Genomic DNA, 22,124 nt, shown 5'->3' on the forward strand with positions numbered 1-22,124 from the left:
TATGTAGTAAAATAACTTAAGTATATAAAAAATATACCGTCATAACCACATTTACTCTGTGGTGTTTACCGGGATAATGAATTCTTTAAGGGCTTTTCATGACTGTAGATTTATATTTTCTTTTTCTTCTGACAACGCTGACATTAATATTGTGGAAAACACAAGAAGCTGGAGGAACGGAGCACTAAACTAGACAGTTTTGAACGGTCATATTTATGGATAAAGAACAGGACAGGCCTTAATCAGGCTAGAGAGGAAGCAGTTTGTTAGAGGAAGCAGGTAAAGATCGGTAAACGTCGCCTGTCTTCTAAAATATGTTCATATGAATCTTTTCATAAATGGCTGACCTCGAAAAAATGAGCCGTTAACGTTTGTTAACCGTTGGTTTTATCTTACTAACGTTCAAACTGCTGTAAACTAAGGACGTCTCCTTTTTACTTTCGTTTCAGGAATGTGACGGACGACAGAGATCTTACCGCTTACAGCTGACTCAAAATTCAGCCACATTAATGGCAAAAACAGAAACATCCACGTTGTCGGTCGATTCATGATGTTAAAACGAAGAAAAAAACTTCTGTTAAAAAGGAGGAAAAGGAGCCCAGGACCAAGCAAGTCTGCGCGGCTGTCGAAGGGAACTGCTCATTTGCGAAACTCTCGCGAGAAAGATGATGATTTGGGTTAAAATGATCAATCTCGCGAGATCCTTCGCAGGTGCGCTGTTTCCTTCAAAAACGCGACCGAAGAAGTGAGCGCGTGGCTTGCTGTTCAGGCGAAACACCCAATCAAATAATTCAGAACACGTTGCTAGGTAGATTCTAGCAACAGAGGTTTTTGGTCAGACAGCACAGGGAGGGCTGTGGTGGAGGCAGACTCAAGAGGATCATCAGGAAACAAGAGGGATTACATAAAGGACCCACAAGATGAAATGTAGACATATTATTATCATACATGAAAGACCATTTCCACCAGTGTGATAGGAAAAAAGCTGTTGGGAGTCATAACAACGATAATCGTTCTCAAAATAATGACCGAGATAGCAATGATTTTGAGATGCTATGCCATTTTGTGAAAAAAAGCTCATTATGTAGAAATAACCATTAACATTCATCAGTTTCTTATTGTCTTGACATACTAAATCATTATTTTGAAATATTAAGCGCTATTTTGACAAGGTTTCTCATTCTTTGGAGATAGTAAATCATTATTTTGAGATTTCTCATTTTCTCATTTTTGCAGAGGGATAATTTTAATTTATTGACCATTTTATAACGTAGTGTTGTATAATTAGAGGTTAGCTGTAGTTTGTTTTATGTTACTGACAAAAATAAAAAAAATATATACACAGAAAAAAACTATATCCACACAGCAAATGGATACAAATGCTAAAAAAAAATTAGAAATCATAAAAATAAAGCATTTTCATGGTGGAAAGCTGAGGATGAATTTAGAAGTCTCACAGCCTGAAGTAAAATGGATGTCAAATTTCTTTTTGAGGACTTAAATAATTAACTATGGGAGCTTTATATTCTATTTGTCTGGGGCCACTCTGTTGCAGGAGGACTATTTATCTTTTAACTAAAAAAAATTAAAGACAAAAAAAATGTCTGGAAACACCTCTGGTGTCGGGCTTTAAGTAAAGTATCCGAATACTTCCTGAGCTGCAGGCTGTTGAGAGAATCAAACCACTGACCCCAAAATCTGTGCTGAGAGTTTTGTATTACACTCTGCACCTCACAACTCTTTATTCATTGCTTATATTCAACAAATAGACACATTTACAAAGGCCTACATCCAATAAATATCTATGTACATATATTATTACACTGTTAACATTTACATTCACGTAACATTTGATGCTTGATGAGCGAACGTTTATTCTGTCTCTCTGTACATCTGGTCAATAAAAAATAAGTCTGTCACTGCTTTCTTTGTACTCTGATCAAAGGATTAAAACACTGGGAACAAAATGTTAGATTGAAGGGTTGTATGACAGTGAATTAGAGCCATACAGAGCAGAGGGGGGTGGATAATAACCAGAGAAAAAACTCAAGATTAAAGTCTTAAATTTATAAGAAACACACTCAGATATAGAACACTGCAGGGATGAGATATTTTGGACTGTTGTCAGTTTGGTTTGATGTTTTCCAGCGCTCATACAGGAAATGTGGATCATATTATTGTCATGTATGAAAGACAATTTCCACCAAGAAAAAAAAGACCTTGCAAGTCATTATTTGATGAGTTTCTTTTGATAACCTTAAGGATTTGGTCAGAAATTAGCTTCTATGCTTATGTACATAATATATTAAATATTATATACCTTGTTTCATGTGTTTTCAAGTATAACGGGTGTCAGAAAAGGTTTTTAAAAAGTTTTTATCATTTGAAAAACTGGTCACCAGTCACGCCAATTGTTTGGGAGATTCTGCAACACTGTTTTCTTCTGAAACTCCAACAGTGTTTTATGGACTAAAAACAAACTTCAGCTTCACTTGGCATAAAGATGAGTAGATAATGACTGAATTTTCATTTTTGGGTGAATTATCCCTTTAATGTTCCACAAGATGGGATATAATCTGATGTAATCAGTAATTGCTTTCTACTAATAAATTGAAAATAATCCCAAATATTATTTGGTTAGTTGGCTCTTATTATTATTATTATCTTTATATTAATTATTATATTATTATTTATATTATCTTTATTTCTTATATTTATTATTATCTTATTATTTCTTAGCGATTAGTCAGACTGGCTATGGTGGCAAGGCTAATGTAGCCACATTAGCTAACGCGGGCTCCAGGAAACAATGTGAGCCAGTGGAAAACGAGTGGGATGAACCCACGCTGACGTATTTTACATCGGAGAACGAAGTGTTAGCTTTTGTAAACCACAGACTTTATTTCAGCCATCTAACCAAAACCCATTCAAAAAACCTGTTGACCTCCAGGCGAGGGAACCGGAAGTGCAAAACTGCAAACTCATTTCTGGGTTTTATGTCTCATTCCTGCAGCACTTTATTCTCTGAGATTAAATGAAATTAACAAGAAAAAAAAGTCACAAAGTTATATTCGCTGAGATTATAAAAGTATAATTTTGCAAGAAAAAACTTGGGAGGAACCCCGTGGCTTCACGTTGTGAGGTTGAATCAGTGTCATCGCACCACAGACGCTGCCGCTTGCTGTGTTTTATCTCCTCTTCATCTCTCATCACGCTCCTCTTTCCTTCCTGTTGAAACCCTCTCATCATCACTTCCACTTGTTCTCCTCTGTGCTCCCCCACCCTCCATCCATCCATCCCCTGTCAGTCCATCTTTTCCTCCCAAAGCGGAAACCGAAGCCTCCTTTCTCCCTGCTGACAGCCTGGAGTCCTCCAGCGATGGAGGTCAGAGCTTCGTTCCTCTTCCCTCCATCCTCCCCCTCACCTCCATCCTGATAGTGCAGACTCTCCAGAGAGTGACCTCCGGGGAAGGGCGACAGCGGTCGGGCCACCGGGTCTCCTCTCTGGGCCCTCAACAGCACCTCCTCCTCCCAGGGCCTGCCTTCCTCCTCCTCCCCGGGCTCCAGCAGGGCCCTCCGAGGGTCCTGAGGCCACTCGGCCCAGGCGTCAGACTGGATGAGCCAGTCGTCCCTCGGCTCGTCCAGAGAGGCAGGGAGGTGCAGCAGCGCCGACTCCAGCTCAGGTAGATCCACGGCGGGCAGGATGGCAGTCGGGGAGTGGGGGTACGACGTGACAGTCCGTGGGGCGGGGCAGAGAAGGGCGAGGGAGAGGAGGGTGAGCTGTGAGGAGCTGAGATGGAAAGAAAGTCTCATCTAGAAACAGAGAGATGTGTTTATCAGAGTTTATCTGCACGTGTGTCCAGACAGCACATTACAGTCCAAAGTCATCAAATACAGATGTTTTGTCACGTCCCTCTGTGACTCATACAGACTGAACAACTACACAATTAATCGATTAAAAGATTAAACACTGCCGACCTCGCTAGAGATCTAGAGATCTAGAACTGATATTCTATTCAATTTAATTCAGACAAATCCAACTGATTCTACCTTTAAACTGAGACACAATGCTGAGTTGCAAGAAATGAAAACAAGAGTCCACTGCAGCTGAAGCCTTCTGTTACTACTAGACCTTTATCAGGTTAAATAAGTCAAATGATAAGAAAAATAAGGTGAGTTGAGTAAAAATTTGAATAGATTTCACCATGAAACCTGAAAGTTAATCATTAACATTAAAGTTTGATAAAACCAGGTTGAAAATTCTTGTTTAATCTTGTTGCCATGTTACAGCAAAATGTTTTTTGGATAAATCTTTTTATCTCTCCATAATTCAGCTTTTAAAAACTAGCTATCCTGTTGAGACAATTCAAAATTTCAAGACAATGTATTGCAACAACTTTTTTGTTTTTAAGGTCGCCACCCTCTTGCCACCTCAGGAATATTTCTGTAGATGCGCCCTTGAATTTAGGAGAAATCAACAGATGCAATTAGACAAAGTGTCATAAAGAAGACACATTATTGAAGACTGTAAAACCAAATACTCAAATTGATTATTAATAGCAAGTAGAAAAAACTTTTGCCCAGATGTTCTGCTAACTTAAAAATGTTGAGTGCAGGTAGAATTTTCTCTCTTTTGTTTTTATTAAACTGATAATTTTCAACTAATGAGAGGAAAAGGTCCCTAAAACATTTATTTATTTCTATATTGAGTTTCCTGAAAATTAAAAAAATATGTTTTAATGCCTAACATGTATTCAGTTCTGTTGACTTGTTGCAAATAGAGGTGAGAATAAATATCTTTAACATGTTTAACAATAACTCCAATTATTTAAGCTCAGATAACCTCAGACTTTTGAGTTTATGAACTCAAGAAAATATGTGGCCACTGATCTCCTCAATATTTTTGAATACTGCCGACTTCTTTGGTTTTTACAGTGAAGAAAAATCGATCAAAATCTCAAAATTGTGTTAAAACCACTGTAGCTTCTCATGTAGATGATATGAGTCGACACCTGTAAAACTGCATCACTGAGAAACTTTTTGGCTGCTTTGGACACAAATTTCCTGCAAGAAACATTTTCTCATAAGTATTCAATACACATAAGAACAACAAATATGGAGAAATGAGTTACTTGTATCTGTTAGCATCAACGAAGAAGAAGAAGAAGAAGAAGAAGAAGAAGAAGAAGAAGGAGAAGAAGAAGAAGGAGAAGGAGAAGAAGAGGGGGAAAACAAACAGGAAATTCAGTTTAGTCACATCCAGAATTCACGTCTTACCTTGTGTCGTGGTTGGACCTGCTGTATCTTCTCAAACATTCATCGCCTCTGACCTTTTTAAAATCTTCCTGCCCTCTGTCCTCCTGTCGGGTCACAGGCTGCCGTCCCCCATTGGTCTGCCGCTCCTCTGATGCACATGAAGCCAGTGCCGACCGTCATAACCTTCATTCTTTCAGCTGAGAAACCTCGCCGTAATTATCGCTGCTTGATTGGGGAGGCAATTCACGAAGAGGGAGCAGCCAATTCATTAAGATGTTTCTGAGGACTGACAGTCTCCGCAGAGAGACAGAGGACGAGACGGCGGCTTGAAGAGAAGGACAAAGAGGGCCGTTTGTGACCGAGGTCGTCGTGAAGGTCATCTCTCTGGGAAAACACAGACACACCTGGAAGAATGTCATTCAAACCGTCTGGTTTTGAGGCATTGACGAACCATCAGGCCAAACCAAACGTCGCCATTCTCCGACTTAATTTGACACCAATTATGAGACAAATGATCCACAGGCGTCGTCTCAGTCATGATTCTGTATCGACTTCCACCTTCAGGCTATTTTAAGATCCTCATTGTGTGTGTTCAGGACGTGTGTTTTAGGACCAGACTCTAAATGCAGACTTATCACAACTTATTTTGGCATCAGATCTGGGAGCACTTTGCTAAAATGAGGTGAGACAGGTGGGACATAGGACTGGGGTCCTCTTAAATTTCATTCATGATGGTCTTGAAAAGGTCTCAAAAAGTCTTAAATTTAACTTTTTGAAACCTGCATAAAAAAAGATTTTTTAAGGGTATAAAATCTGCCTCTGCATTGGGAAATGAGTGCATACAAAGTACTGATACAGTAAATGGCCGCCTCATGTATCCTGATTGTGCACGTCTTCAGAAATTAATATATCGGCAAGATGCTGTACGCGTCTTTGAATGTTTAATGAGGACGAAAACACAGTCATCTGCTGGTTAGACCTCGAGGACACACTGTGAGAAACCTGAACGTGAACGTTTCTTTACAAGAAAACTCCACAGGGCCCCTTTAGCCGATTCTTTGATTTATACATCTGATCAACAAAACTATTCAGTTCAAACAAAAGACAAATAAGTACAGGATGTTGCTTCTAAAATGACTTAAAAGACTAATTGATCATCAATATTACCAATTCATTTTCTGTTGATCAACTAATTGATTACTCAGCTAATAGCTGAGAGGATGAGTCAGTGCTTGTGGTGCACAAAGAGGAAACTTGTTGGAGGTAAATGTGGGTTTATTCACCATTAAAGTGACACACAGACAGCTGTGATCATACAGGAATCATCTGATCGATCAGAGCGTTTCAACATGAACTAAATGTTGGTGGTGGAAACATAAACCTACAGAATTTGAGGAATGTTGAGTGAGACAGTTGGTTCTTGACCTTTGGAAACAGCAATTTGTCGAAAAAAAAAAATAGGTCCACATACTGTTTTTTTTTTCCTGAGCTTTTACAAACATCTCACAAACTTCATCAGCAAATGTAGTTTTCACCATATTTTCTGGCAGTATTAACCCTTTAATGGCTAACAATATTTAGTATGTTAAGAGAAAACCCCAAAGGATTTTGTTATTGGAAGTGGAAACAAAGTTTTCTGTGGAAAATGTCACTACATGTAGCTGCATATGAAAAAAAACCTAAAATTTAGATTTCACACATTTATCATGTCTTATTTGAAAATAAAAATCATGCTATTCACTTGTGTCACTCTTACACGAACAGTTCAGACGGTGTGCACGTGCATGAGAACGTGGTTCCAAGCTAAGGATCTATGACAACTTTAAGGCCAACTTGGCATATCGGGGCTTTAGGAGACCTGGATTACACCAGCCGAGCAGTATGGAGGCATTCTACATTTGTTTTTTCTGTTTGAAAACCAGTCACCAACGTTGTTTTCCTGTGAAACCAAACTTTCTGTCAGCATGACGGTGAGTAGATAATGACTGAATTTTCAATTTTGGGTGAACTGTCCCTTTAAAACCAAACGCCACATCGAATCGTTGGAGATTTGTGACACCCCTACTATTTACAGTACATTGATATGAACAATCAGTTACTAGCTGTAGTGCTTAGTTTGATTAATGATTTAATTCTGAGTCACACATAAAGAGAGTTAACAACCTTTGTTAAAGTTATAATCCTTAAAATGGAATGTTTACGTTTGGATAAAATCCAAATCTTACCACATATCATTATCCTTGTGATTATTTCTCAGATAAAAACAAACCTTACCCCCTAAAAAAAACAAAAAAACAACAACAAAGAACTATGGTATTGCAGAAATGAACAGAAGACTGTGATCTGGCTCCTGTCAAAGAGCCGTACTGCTGATTGTTAGTGGCGGAGTCCGCCACATTGCCTTCTAGTCCAGCCAGAAGAAATAATTCAGTGTTACTGCTTGTAATTTGATCTCATTGATATCAGTCTCACTGGATTAATTAACTGCTGATACAGATATTTCCAACTAATTTGTTTCTGCTGCTGCTTCAAATTAAAACTGAAATCTAAAGGATTATAGCTGCTCTCTTATTTTGAAAATCTATTTATTGAGGTTACTCAGAGTGTGGGTTGCAGCACTAGCAGTACTGTGGTCTAAAAGAACTCCCAGGATCAACGTCTCCCTCTGCTCCTCCTCCTGCCTGTCCAAAGTCCTCAAAGGCCTCCAGGGAGGACACACACCCTGGTGCACTCTGGGAATCGTAGTCCAGGAGGAAGGTGGGGTGCTGCAGCTGATGAGGTGGGTTGACGGCCGGACTGAGCGGGGCAGTGAGCAGAGAGAGCTGCAGCTGGTCGATGGTGCTGGTGGGGAACGGCTGCGATTGGTCGGGCGGGGAGCAGGCTGGGGATGGGGAGCCAGTCGTCACGGTTACGCCTCTTGGGGGAGCGGAGGGGGAGCTGGCCTGAGAGTCATCGGTGGTGAGGGAGCGTCTCAGTTTGGCCCGAGCATTTTGGAACCACACCTGTGTGTGTGTGTGTGTGTGTGTGTGTGTGTGTGTGTGTGTGTGTGTGTGTGTGTGTGTTCACAGGTGAAATAAGAAGATAAAGATATTTGTTAAATAACATTAAATGAGGTGATACATTTTGGGTATATACTGTATATATGTGTGTGTAAAAAAAAACACACAGAGGATTCAGAGGATTTGAAAAGGTCCTCCAGAGGACAACTTTTTACTTTGAGTACTCCTTACTTCAGAGCCTGTACCTTTTCACTTTTACTGCAGTAAAGAAGATGAATCAGTACTTCTACTTTTACCAAAGTATTTTTTTACACAAGTATCTGTACTTTCTGGTTGCCCTGCCATGTTTCTACAGTAGCCCAGAACGGACAAACCAAACACTCTGTATTGATGCAACATAGTTTCTCCTGCACACTCGGAAGGGGAGGGTGAGGCTAACAGTATTTACCTCACCGCTAGATGCCACTAAATCCTACACACTCAAATTCATATGTCTCAATACTTTGACTGCAGTTCAGGTTTATTTGTTTGACTGAACATGTTTTAAAATATATTTTTATCCTGCATGTTTCCTACCTGCAGGACTCTCTTGGGCAGGCCGGTCTTATGAGCCAGGCAGGTCCAGTCTTTACCGTCGGGGTTGTGCTTCTGAGCGAAATACGACTCCAGCGCTCTGAGCTGCTCACTGCGGAAACACGTCCTAATTCGCTTGGTCCGTCTGCGGGTCCGCCCACCCGTTACCCTGTCGTCCAACTGCGGCTCTGAACTGCTGACGGACTCCTCGCCTTCACCTGAGACCTGGTTTTGAGCTGAAACACAGATAAACACATACACACATTTTATTTTTAGCTAAAAGTCAGAAGAACACACCTTAATGCACGGTGTGAATTCCTGCCCTGCAATCAGGATCCACAACTCCAATTCATATTTTTTTTCTTTAAATCAATCAATTCTGCACAACAGAGGACTGCAAAGAGCTGCGATAATTAATCTATTATGAATCAATCTATGTGTTTTTATCAAGTGGCTGAATTTACCCATCACACGGCCACTGAATAAGTTTTGTGTCTCACTGTTGTAGTTCTTCCTTCCACAAATGGCCAAAAATCAATCAATGCAGCTTTAATGTGAAGACCCACTGGAAGGAAAAGCACTTCTCCTTTGTTGCAAGTTTTTTCCAACAATTTATGTCATGCTTGATTGATATTCACCCACACAGACACATGTGCACTATAACTCCTAGCCATGACCTTATTTGTATACGGTTAATTTTTTCAAACTTTTGATCCTGGTCAGTTCAGCAGGAGGAGAAATATCACCTGTCACCAGAATTCTTTTGACTAAAATATTCTGCTCTGTCTCAGAGATGGAAATTATGTATTTTTCTATAATAACACACACACACACACACACACACACACACACACACACACACACACACACACACACACACACACAGCTCTCACCTTCTTTCACATTTGCTTTGGGCTGCAGATCATGTGACAGCGGGACACTCCCGTTGCCATGGTAATGGGACTGACAGTAGAGGTTCTGGCCCTGCATGCAGTACAGGTTCCCGGGTATTAATGTCACGTCACACTCCTGCAAAACATGTTCGCCATCATACAAATATCTGCATTTAAGAACAGATCAGAGAGAACTTTATTCATAAGGGAAATTATCCAGGAAAAATTTAAAAATCTACAAATCCTAATGATACACAATACCATCAGTTTCCACCATCAGTAACAGAGAATGGAGGCTGAACATATAGTTCAAATATGTAAAAAGTAAGAACGCAAAAAGGCTTACAGAATGGTCAGACGCAGGATAAAATCAGGTAGAAATCCACTGATAAAAAAGGAAGGAACAGGACACTATAGAGGGAAAAGACACAAGATTAAATACACAAAGAACTAATAAACTGACGAGAACAGCTGAAACTAATCAGGAATCAAAAAGGGAGGAAAAAAGACAGGAAGTAACACAGCAGACGCGAGAAGAAAGACAAGAACTTCAAAATAAAACAGGAAACAGGTAAACGAAATGTGTTGTACACCCTGCATACAGAAGCGGAGAGCCAAGACACTGTACACAGTTTTGTCTGTCATGTGTCTGATAGAGGACAGTTAGACTCCTTCAGACTTTTCTCCTTTAAACCAATTTTTTCCTCTTTATTGCTGAAAGATGCATCACCTATGACAGAAATACACTCGTAGGCATTACAGAAGGAAGTGTGATGTCTGGATTAAAGAGCAGCGGAGCCTGAGACAAATGCAGTCAGCAACACTCAGTCAGTGTTTGTGAACTGAGGACATTAACTGTTGAAGTTTTAAAGTGAAATTCTTTCTCATTCTTTCTTGATATACGACTTCAGCTGCTCAACAGTCCTGTTTGGTTTCTGTTGTCATATTTTGTGCTTCATAATGCACCACACATTTTCAATGGGAGACAGGTCTGGACTGCAGGCAGCTCAGTCTAGAACCTGAACTCTTTTACTACGAGGACACGCTGTTGGAACACGTCCACAATGTGTCTTGGCATCGTCTCACTGAAATAAGCAAATGTCTCTGAAGAAGATGTTGTCTGTCTACTGTCACCTGTTACTAGTTAACCTGTTTACCTGTCGAAAGGTGTTTTTTTTTTAGCTTTCCACAACTTTCCCAGTCTTTCGTTGCCCCAGTGTCAACTTTTTTGGAACATGTCGCAAGCATCAAATTCAGAATGAGTGTATATTTACAGTCAGATTAAACATTAAATATTTTGTCTCTGTACTGTTTTCAGCTGAATATAGGTTGAAAAGTATTTGCAAATCATTGCTTTCTGTTTGTACGTCTCAACATTTTGGAATTAGGTTTGCATCTGGGCAATTAAAGTTAACTGCCATATGTCGACCTGCGACTGTTGTCAAGGTTTGGTCTGTTGGGGCTGTAAACAGCCATGAAGAAATATTTGCAAATGCCATGGCAAAAAATATATATTAATGTACCTCCAACTTTGTTTTTCAGGCTTGAAGGATTATTAATGAAACTAAACCTGATTTTACAGTGAGTAGGTCTAATACACTGACAATACAGTCAGTGTTTGCCTGTTATGTCCTTGTCTTGGACTCATCAGGACACATTAGCATTGACACTACAAGACATATTTGGTCAGATGCATCTCAGACCACCTCCTGGTTTCATTCAAGACATTTTAAAACCAAGTGTGAACAGGTTTATAATGTTTCTGTAAGTGTTTGTTCTGAAGCTGAACTCTGACCTGGCAGGAGAAGCAGTGAGGATGGAAGGTCAGCTCACCAGACCTCATGACCAAGGCTGAGGCAGGGATTGGCTGGAAGCAGCGGGCGCACTGACCTCCTCCGAACATCCTGACCAGGAGGAGAAGTCAGACGTCAACCAATGAAGTTCAACACAAGAAGTGCCAACAAGTCCAAAACTACTAGAACGGCCATGAGTGTCATTTTGACCTTTGACCTTTGACTTCCAAACTCTATTATCTCTCACAATAAATGATAAAAACCTACAGACTGAGAAATGAATGCATTTAATGCAGTTTAATTTATTTTTATGACATTATGCACATGCTATTTCCATCTAGAACTGTCATAAAAAATAATCACAGCCTATGAGAAAAGGCTGGAATAAAAAAATAAATCAAAAATAAATTGGAAACATTGCTACTGTAATAAATAAGAGTTATAGTTACTGAGACAAAAAGTTTAATTGAGTCTAATTAATTGATTATTTGTATTTTAATCTCGAGAAATTGGAAATTGGGACCAATTGTGAAGTTTTATTGACAGAGACAATGGTAGTTGCTAAGCAACCAAGTTGCATCTCCAACGGTGCACGAAGTAACCACCTGTGGCTGAAACAGGTAAAAATGATAATATGTCAAGTACCCACAGTTTTGTATTTTTTAACTCAACAAAGTTATTGCACATATAAGTTTGAACTGAAATCAAATTTGAAACAAAACCTACAGAGAACAAACTGTTAAAGGAGCAGTCTGACATTTTGAATGACGTCTCAGACCTGCAGTAGTCTTGTTGGCAGTAGATGTTTCCGTCTCTCCAGTACAGCGACGGGTGCGTCTGCAGCTCGCACTGACACTGGCTGCAGCGGAGGCAGACGCCGTGCCACACCCTGCCCGCAGCCAATAGGAAGAAGCGGTCGCACACCTGCTCGCCGCAGCCGGCACACATCATTGGCTCCTGGACGGACACGGCTGTCGCAGTCTGAGACTGATTGAGAGATTTATTCCACTGTTAATACTTTGATACTTTTACTTCTATAAGGTTTATTCTCACTGTGTGGTGTTTGTACTTTTACTTAATTAAAGGATCTGAATACAGTTATGCTCACATTGTCTGCAGCAGCACCGTCCTCCAGCCCCGCCGGGCCGCTGCTGCCACCGCCGCCGGCCAGCTCCGCCCCCTCTGGCTCGTCACCAAGGTCACTGTTGTACAACAGGTCCTCGAGGGTTCGGTCGTCTGGCGACATCATGATTGTCCTGAGCAGGTAGAGGTGGTAATTAACAGTCCACTTGGTAATCACAGCCCTCATTAGAGAGCTAAAAACAGACTCGTTTAACGTCTCTATTAATAAACAACAACAACAACTGTGACAGTGCAACTCTCAGGACGTCTCAAGGACCTTCAAGGTTCAGGTGAAATTTCACAGAGTGGAAAATGCAGTCAAATTTAACACTCCACAGCCATTTTACCACCATTACTCTGTCTATTTTGTCACTTTTGACAGGCTATTTTAAAATGTCCAGGTGAGAAGGCTGTGAGTGGTTCAGCACCTCCATATTTAGTCGACTGTCTTTCACTTTCAACTTGTAGCTGCAGCCTCAGGTCAGTGAACACAACTGCATCAAAGCGCTGAACCCACAGTTAAGACGAAGAAATCTGTTTGTTTGTGCAAGATACAGTCACAAAACATGACAGGTGTGTAGTTCAGGTGAAGACCAAGTTTGAAGGTGGTTGTGGTCCTGTCTAATAATCTATTAATGACTACTGCAGAGTTGTCTACCAAATTTACAGCTTCCAAGTCAGTTCATGTCAGTGTCACAAAAAAACCCCCCCACTTAACTAGCATTAGTTAAAAAGCTATTGACTAATTGAGTTAAGAACTGTCCGACTTATTATTAAAACCTGGAAGGATAGTGGTGAACCATCATCTTCCAGGAAGACGTGGTCGGAAAAAAATCTTAAATGATCATAAAAAATCAACAGTAGAACTCACAGCTATGTTTAATAGTGGAAGTAAGAGCTCAAGGCATTGGGACTAATCAGCTGTGCGACCTTAAGAAAACCACTTATCAGTGAAGATAATCAGAAAAAAACATCATATAAGATATTATTTCATATTACTGAAATGATGCCATGGTGAATGTGTGATGCAGTAAAAGCTAAAGGCTGTCCAACAAAATTAAAATAAATAAGTTGTATTTCCTTACTTACATAAGTCATGTGCATATGTTATATATGTGACATGAGTGAAGTTTTGTAAGTAAGTTAAGTACGTTAAATGCATGATATGATGTGTACTGAGGCCCATCCATCCACCATGTCAAAATGGGAATCATTGGTTTCCAAAACTGTCGTGAGATTTGTACTCATTGTTGCTTCATTGTTAACGGTGTACAAATGAATTATGTTTTATAATGTGATGACGCAGTGGTTAAGATCTGGTTAGGTTTAGGGACTGAAAACACTTGATTAGGGTTAGAGAAACATCATAGTTTGGATTATAATGATCACTTTTATGAGATCTATTATGGTCTGGGGTTCCCTTCTAGACACAACCCCCCCGCCCCCCGACTCCCTCCCTATGTGAACTTTGAACTTTGTTTGTCAACAAATGTAAAAATGGGACGTAATAAACAGCTTGAACGGATCAACAGACAGAGACACAGATACAGTTCACTGGAGGACATGCTGTTATCTAATATTATAGATGAAAAGGAAGAATAGAATAAAAAATAGACCTCAATAAAAGGCCTATATGTGTCTTTTTCTTCTGTCAAATTTTAATTTTAAAACAAATGAAGGACTTCCTGCATTATTTATTAATTTTCAGAAATGTTAGAGGCATTATTTCTTAAATGTTAAAACTATTTTATATATATATATGTGTATATATATATATATATATATATATATATATATATATATATATATATATATATATATATATATATATATATATATAATTAGTATAATATAATGGTAGTATATATATTGACCCATGTATGGTGGGCTGTGGAGCATTTTATTGGCAACGATTTGTCGAGTGATGGGAAAACAGTCAGCAACATGTTTGATAATTGATTAACTGCTTTGAATCATTAAAAGAAAAAGCTAAAAATCCTCTTTATCAGCTTATTATTTTCCATTTTTCTGTGATTTACATGACTGTAAACTGAACATCTGAATATCTGGACCTTGGACTGACAAGACATTTAAAAATGTCACCTAGAACATATTTTATAGACTGATCAATCAAACTGATCAATCAATTGAGAAAATAATCAATATAACAGACTAATAGAAATAACAGTTACAGCCCTAAACAATTGTTAAAATGTAAGTTAAAGTGTGCGGTAAGTAATTAAATTAAGAGGTAGACAGAGGATGAGGAGGGGGGAGATGAAGAAGAGCTTACCTGTCTTGTAGAGAGACTCCTGATTGGTTTTCCACTGAGCGTGCTCTGTGTGAACCCTTCAAACAACACGACCTTTTAAGAAGAAGAAGAAGAAGAAGAGCTCGTCAGAACAGAACCCACTCCTCTGTGCTCTGAGTCTCTCCTGAACGTCTCCCTGTCTCACCTCTCCAGGTGTATCTCTCTCTCTGCAGCCTCCACCTTCACCTCCACCAATCACAGTCACAACATCAGCACCTGTCCCTCCCTCCCTCCCACTTCGCCGTCTGTCCCTGTGAGACGCCGCGACTCACACCTGTAAACAAGAGGCCCAGGTGGCTTCAGGGAGCAGGTGAGGACTGATGTGATTGGCTGTCTGCTGAGCAGATGGGTGGAGGGGCTGCACCCCGGGGACCAATTAGAAAAAAAAAACACAAAGGGTGTTTAAAAGGACATCTGGGATCTGGACTCGGGGATGAAAAGGTGGCGTTATCCCTCAGCTGCGTCTGAACCAAACTGCTTTCTTCCATCTGACTTCTTTCTCCTCTTTTCTTGCATGAAGTATCAGTCTGGATTTTGTTTGGGTCGCAGAAACAAGGACTCATTTTGAGACCTGATTAAATCCAGCTTTAACTTAACATTCTGTTGCACCAAACATTTAAACTAACTAGCAGACAATGTCATGTGTCATTAACTTCTTAGCTACCTGGCAAACAATGTAAGATTTTGTTAACTTCTCAGCTATCTAGCAGGCATTGTCAAGTTTTGTTAAGTTCTTTGCTAACATTGCTTAACATTATGTTAAGGAATAAAAAACAGCCAGTTTTCCATCCGTTTTTATATTTGCAGGTCCCAACAGCACACAATTTATTTAAATTCAGGTAGCATGCATTTACATATTGATTACTTCTCCGCTATCTGGCAAACAGTGTAACATTTTGATAAGTTTTAGCTAACTACCAAACACAGTAATATTTTCTTAACTTCTTAGCTAGTTAGCAAACAATGCAGGGTTTTGATAACTTCTTTGCTATCTACCAAATAATGTAACTCATTAAGTTCTTAGCTAGCTAGTATACAATGTTAAGTTTTGCCAGCTTAACATTTTGCTAAGGACTACAGAGAAGCCAGTTTCCCCCTATTTTATAATTTCAGGTCCCAACAGCACACTAATTTATTTATTTAAATGTAGGTAGCATGCACTTACATACTGATTAAACTCAATTCACTTTTGGTTTACATAAATAAACTTGTATTTACTGAACAGAGATGAGTTTTCAACACAGCTCTGCTTAATTTTTCAGTCTGGACTGACTCGCTTTAAATAAACTCTAATTAGAACTAAACTCAGATTAAATTAATCCTTGCAAATGCATTTTTCAGGGACCTTTTCATATGTCCAATGAATAAAAGATCAGGCAATGGTTCAGTTTCAGGTTTGTCTGATGAAGGTCAAGTACTGACATGTTGCACATAAATGTAATATTACAAATTAGACAGCTTGCTGGAGATTACTTGTAATTATTTGGTGCACATGTCCAATGAAAGAAAATGAGGTATATGTATGCCTGTGTATGTGTATTATATGTGTGTCCAACAAATGTCTTCACACATTTTATCATATTCTAAATCCATTGCAAAAACATTGAACCTTGCTCCTGACTCCTCACCCTCTCTGTCCTCCCTCTCTCATGTCCTCACTCTTTCCTCCTCAGCTCCTCCTTACTGCCCACTGTTGAACTGTATTTTGTTTCTTTAAAATAAAAATTTTTACAAAACTAAAAATATTGTCTGTGGCTCTCCAGTCCAAATAGTCTTTCAGATGTAATTCAGCAGCATCGTCTCTTCAGTTTTACTGACTTGTGCATCTCGGTTAGTGGCTATGAAAACTGGCACCCGGGGCATTGAGCCACAAGATGCTGTACTGTTATGCCCCGCTCTAGGGGAACCCTTGACATAACATGGATAAGGTGCTCCCCCAGTGTTCCCACTCCAAAGGCGGTCAGGGACCAAGTAAGCCAAGTTCAAAAGGTGCAGTTTTTATTTTGCATCAGGGGGAGAACAGGCCAAAATAACAAACAATCTAAAATAATCCTAAACTTACCTAAGTAAAACAAAAGCAAATAAATGACAAATTAGTAACCTAACTCCTAAATTAGAAAACAGGAGAAAAACGTGTTTCAAACAAAAGGCTTCTCCCCCCTACTTGACTGCTCCACTATTTAAAGGATATTTACAAATGATCAAGACTTAATTTACTTTACACATGATCTCAGCGATCTTCTAAAAAAAATTACTCTACCAGATACAAACAGTCTTGCATCGACTTTTCTACAAAGCTCACCCTAACAAATCAAACCGTAACACCATGCTGGCACTTCCTTGTGGTGGAAAGGTGCAGAAAGGTGCAGTCTGCTCGTGTTCAAATAGACCCGGGGACCCGCCCCCTGACCAATCACACTGCAGCAATCATGAGCCACCTGTTCTCAAGTCACTCACTCACTCACTCACTCACTCACTCAAGAGAGAGAGAGAGAGAAAAAAAACTCACACACAGTGGGAAGAGGAGACACTGCAGCAAAGAAAACACAAACACAATCACAAATGACCCACAGGCTCATAACAAAATATATAATAAACACTCAACAAAATATAAAGAGACTAACTGTAGTATAATTATGGAAGATGATTAAGGCCGGGCTTTTGGGAAATAAATGAGAGAAGAAAGATTCTTTTTTATATTTTACATTGCAAGAATAAAGTCAAAATGTTTAAAATAAAGTCAGACTTTAAGTATTTGTGCCAATCATAAGAAAAAATAAATCAGAGGAGAAAGTTTGTTTTTTACATTTTGAGATTACAGTTGAAATAACTTATTGAAATAACTTATTATAATGACTTACAGGGTCTTTTTTTTATAACACTGGTGGAAATGGGTTTCCATAAAGACTGAATTAAAGTTCTCAGCATTTTTCATTTTTTATTTGTGGATTTTTCCTGAAATGGGGGAGTTTAAAAAACAGCTTGTATGCAGTGAGTATTAATGAGCTGATCCCAACAAAAGCAACAACGCAGCTTCATTTTCAATCATTTTATTGTCGTATTCTTTTAGGGAGAAACATAACAGGGAAAATAAAACACGGAGAGATTCACAAAAAGACGACACAGAAGGACAGACACTGACTGTCCATCACTCACCTGCTCGTTTCCACACTGAATACTGACGGGCCACAGTGCATTTCATATGTCTTAGAATGAACAGCAGGGGGCGCTGCCGAGCTTTAAAGCAGGGCTGAATCAAAGTCTACAGGCTTCAAATCACAATCATCACATCCTCTGTTTGGTTTCTCTTCAGGTGATCAGAGATAGTAAAGACATTCTCGAAAAAGAAATGAAAGTAAAAAACACATCAAGTTCAAAATGATGCTGCTCACTGTTTTTACTCACAGAAACAAATGACTGTTTAATATTGATTCTGTATTTCGCTCTCTCGTCTTTAACAACTAGCTGTGAGGACGCTGTGTAAAACAAATCAGAATGCAATTTTTTTACCTAAATTAATTTGAATACAGTTCAAAGGCAAGATATTTACTGTTCAAACTGATAAACGTTCAGCGGGTCAACAGGTGGATTGCTAACAGGTGACAGTATCATGATTGGATATTAAAGGGGCGTCATGATTGGATATTAAAGGGGCGTCCTCGAGGGGCTCAGCCGTTCTCAAACATGGATGGGATGAGGTTGACATACAGGTTTTGGAACGACATATACTGCCACCCAGATGACGTCTTTTTCAGAGACGTCCCTGCTTATTTCAGCGAGACACACTCTGCATGTTACAACAGCGTGGTTTCATGGTAAAAGGTCTGCTTCTCTCCTGAGGCTGCAGCTGCTGTCCAGCATCACCTGCGCTGCACACTCTGCACTCCTCTCTTCTTCCTCCTCTTTCAGTTGTTTATTCTAATATTAATACACATGTGCACAGTAACTAACATGTGTGGGCACATAAATTGTCACACACATGTGCCCATATCACAGTTTTTTTGCAGCCATCAAATGAAAGAATGAGTGTATATTTACAAAAAAACAATACAGTTAACCAGTTTGAACATTAAATATCTTGTCTTTGTGTTGTGTTCAATTTAATAAAGATCGAAAAGTGTTTGCAAATCATTGCATTCTGATTTATTTTACACAACAACCTTCTTTGGAATTTGGGCTTGTACATCAAAAACAATGAAAATCCAAACAGAAACTAATTTCTGTCTGATGACAAAACTTGGTTAAAGTGCTGCAAACATCAGCTGCATTTACATCTGTGAAAGTGTGGGGTGGTGGCAGAGGATCATCTCAAAATATCAACACATGAAATGACAAACAGGTCGGTACGAAGAATGAAATAACTTGAAAAACAACCTTTGTGGAGATTTGAGTACAGATTTTGGAGTTTATGAGGTGCCCCTGAATGCACCATGATGTTCCTGCTCTCAGCATAGCTAAATGTAAAATCTAAGCGTTTGACCCTTGGCTGGTGTTAAGATCATCATCCGATCAGCTTTCCATCAAACTATTTAGAAGAATGAAACGATCTGTGGCCGATCCATTGGAGCACCGTAGAAATATGTGTTTTTGTAAATTGGGAGAACTGACCCTTTAAATACAGAGCAGTGTGAGCAGATCCGCTTCAAAGAAGAAAAGATAAAAAAAGAATAAACTGTACAATCTACAGTAACATACTGATAACTGACCTCTATACACATGAAACAATACGTCTTCATCTCTTCTGCAGTGAGAGCCAGGCTCCCTGTGTGTGTGTGTGTGTGTGTGTGTGTGTGTGTGTGTGTGTGTGTGTGTGTGTGTGTGTTGACACACTGCTGTCCATGCAGGCGTTTTTAGCAGTTCATTATCTTCTCTCTGTTTCTCTGTTTCATCCTCTGATCGGAGGACTGAAGGCTGCTGGCCTCATCTTCATCTCGGTGAACGGGATGGAATGCTCCTTTCCTTTCCAGCTGGTCCAGATCACACCCTGACACACACACACACACACACACACACACACACACACACACACACACACACACACACACACACACACACACAGATATGAGGCACAAACTAAAGGTGCTTTCACACTTTTACTCAAGTGAATTTGACAGAAGAATCTGAAGCTTCTTTCACAGGTTTGCGAGGGTCATTTTAAAATGTATTCTGATACAGTTTCTAATTACCTGTTGAAAATGTAGCCAGTAATGTCATCTAGGTATTGCAATATTAAAGTAACGTAACTTGATTACTTTCCATTAGTTTTGGATTACCACAGTATAAAATACGATGAAATTGTTTAGCCTAATATAGTGTTTTAGGGCTGCAACTCAAAATCATTGATTAATCAGTTATTTTCTCATTTAGCAGTTTGTTTCATGAAATGTCAGAAAATGGTGAAAAATGTTGATTAAGTCCAAGACGACGTCCTCAAATGTCTTGTTTTGCCCACAACTCAAACATATTCAGTTTACTGTCAGAGAGGAGGAAAGAAACCAGAAAATATTCACATTTAAGAAGCTGAAATCAGAGAAGTTAGACTTTTATTTTTTTTATTAAAAAATAACTTACCTATTTTTCAAATGACAAGATTGTGACAGGATTAATTCATCGATTAATCAAGAAATAAAGCAACAGATTAATCAACAATAAAAATAATTGTTAGTTGCAGCACTAGTACACTTTAAAAAAGCTGCAAAAACTCATAATTTCTAGTCTTCACTAGATTTTATGTTTTGAAGCAAACTCTTCAGTTTTGAAAATAACTAAACAAAGATTTACCGGCCTCTAATCTATTGTTGATATTATTTACTTTTGTCATCAAGACAAATTTGTATCTTTGAGTTTTAGAAAGCCAAAACAGTGTGTATTTCAAAATTGTTCACAGTGAGCTGTGAAACTGATTTGTCTTCATTCGGATGCTTAAAAATTAGATGGCTGCAATTGAAAATATTAATTATGAACCATTGTTCACTTTCACTTCAATGAGTTTACTCAACAATATTTATGAAGAGGTTCTAAAACTCAAAGACTGAAATTTATCAGAGGTTACCTGGTGATTGACGTTGATGCCGTAGAGGCCGTTGAGATTCGCCTCATGGCAGTTTTTGTACCACCAGCCTCCTCGGTACGACATGGCACAGCGGGTGATGAACGGCGCCGGGTCCCGGTCTTTGGTCGAGAAGATCCGGTTGTTATGGTAACTGAAAGAATCACCTGAAACCAGGAACAGAGAGGAGACGAAAGGAACAAAGTTTAAGGTTTAACAGTTTGATAGTAGTTCGCGTTCAGCAGATTCTGAGACCACATTTCCCATGAACACCTGTAGGGCCCTCTCTTCCCCTCACCTGCAGTGCCGCTGTATCCGCCCACCGTCAGTCTGTAGTTCCTCTTGGCCAGCTCGAACGTCGAGTACTTCGCGAACACCGACTCGTCTTTGTCTCGCAGGTCGATGTGCAGAGTCATCCTGGTCATGGACGTCAGGTTGTAGAGGCTCTCGAGACCTGAAGCAGCAGGAAGTCAGTCAGCTTCAGACAAAACATGACTTTACATTTATGTTAAAATAATCTTCACTGGTTTTTAAAGCTACTACAAGGGGTTTTAACTAAATATGGAACAGTGTGAATTTTATACTGATACCTAAAATGACCTTCATAAGTTAGTTAGTTAGGATTTCTGTTTCTTCCCGCTGAGTCGGATTCTCCTTGAAATCAAATGAAATGAAACTGAAACTTTTTTCAAATTAGAGTTACAGTGAGAAGTTGGCCAGTTAAAAGGAAGCAGGTAGAAACTTATTTGTCCATTTATGTATTTGATTTTTGACATTAGAATTTTGTGGTTATTATGGTGGAAACAAAATATGAAAGTTCCTTGTAAACTTAAATAACTTCTTAAAAGTTTTTGGAATAAAAACAAGTTCACCAAAATACAATTTGTGGATTTTGTTATAGCACCCGACAGCAGTGTTGAAATATAACTAACTACATTAAGTACAATACAATATATTTTGATATTGATTGAATGTATGACTTTTTTTTACTCATACAAAGTATTTCTACACTGTGATATTAAAATCTGTAACATATTTACTGTACTAAATCTAAAATGACCATGGCATCAGAGAATAAGGGAATAATGCTAAACTGAAACACTGGCTTCACCTGCCAGGTGTTTTTTGA

The 22,124-nt window shown here is 39.1% G+C and overlaps 3 protein-coding genes and 1 long non-coding RNA gene across 5 annotated transcripts in view; 1 reads left to right on the forward strand and 3 right to left on the reverse strand.

The window, feature by feature from the left end:
- Nucleotides 1-20: 20 nt before the first annotated feature.
- On the forward strand, nucleotides 21-3,443 carry LOC146313562 (uncharacterized). The gene is made up of 3 exons (XR_014772015.1): nucleotides 21-279; nucleotides 450-927; nucleotides 3,308-3,443. It is a non-coding gene; the product is annotated as an uncharacterized LOC146313562 (long non-coding RNA).
- Nucleotides 921-5,397, reverse strand: qrfp (pyroglutamylated RFamide peptide). The gene is made up of 2 exons (XM_084738548.1): nucleotides 5,277-5,397; nucleotides 921-3,812 (listed from the first exon to the last, which is right to left on the reverse strand). Exons 1-2 carry the CDS (start codon nucleotides 5,313-5,315, stop codon nucleotides 3,249-3,251), a joined length of 603 nt encoding a protein of 200 aa, XP_084594674.1. The 5' UTR covers nucleotides 5,316-5,397; the 3' UTR covers nucleotides 921-3,248.
- A 2,202-nt stretch (nucleotides 5,398-7,599) lies between these two features.
- On the reverse strand, nucleotides 7,600-15,097 carry LOC146313564 (LIM/homeobox protein Lhx9-like). 2 transcript variants are annotated; one of them, XM_084738547.1, is made up of 7 exons: nucleotides 14,929-15,097; nucleotides 12,622-12,769; nucleotides 12,292-12,500; nucleotides 11,516-11,624; nucleotides 9,721-9,856; nucleotides 8,831-9,063; nucleotides 7,601-8,257 (listed from the first exon to the last, which is right to left on the reverse strand). In XM_084738547.1, exons 2-7 carry the CDS (start codon nucleotides 12,760-12,762, stop codon nucleotides 7,874-7,876), a joined length of 1,212 nt encoding a protein of 403 aa, XP_084594673.1. In that variant the 5' UTR covers nucleotides 12,763-12,769; nucleotides 14,929-15,097; the 3' UTR covers nucleotides 7,601-7,873. The 2 variants fall into 2 exon arrangements, with proteins under 2 accessions (XP_084594672.1, XP_084594673.1); XM_084738546.1 differs by lacking the exon at nucleotides 14,929-15,097 and having other exon boundaries at nucleotides 7,600-8,257; nucleotides 12,622-12,911.
- A 2,883-nt stretch (nucleotides 15,098-17,980) lies between these two features.
- Nucleotides 17,981-22,124, reverse strand: part of tnxbb (tenascin XBb) — a 48,334-nt gene continuing 44,190 nt past the window's right edge. The window contains exons 17-19 of the mRNA XM_084738659.1: nucleotides 21,294-21,449; nucleotides 20,999-21,162; nucleotides 17,981-19,930 (exon numbers count right to left, since the gene is read on the reverse strand). Coding sequence (XP_084594785.1) covers nucleotides 19,832-19,930; nucleotides 20,999-21,162; nucleotides 21,294-21,449 — 419 coding nt within the window. The 3' untranslated portion in view covers nucleotides 17,981-19,831. The remainder of the gene's footprint in view (nucleotides 19,931-20,998; nucleotides 21,163-21,293; nucleotides 21,450-22,124) is intronic.

This window comes from Lutjanus erythropterus, chromosome 16 (genome assembly GCF_056507025.1).
Source record: "Lutjanus erythropterus isolate fLutEry1 chromosome 16, fLutEry1.hap2, whole genome shotgun sequence".
In the NCBI taxonomy this organism is placed as follows: domain Eukaryota; kingdom Metazoa; phylum Chordata; class Actinopteri; order Lutjaniformes; family Lutjanidae; genus Lutjanus; species Lutjanus erythropterus.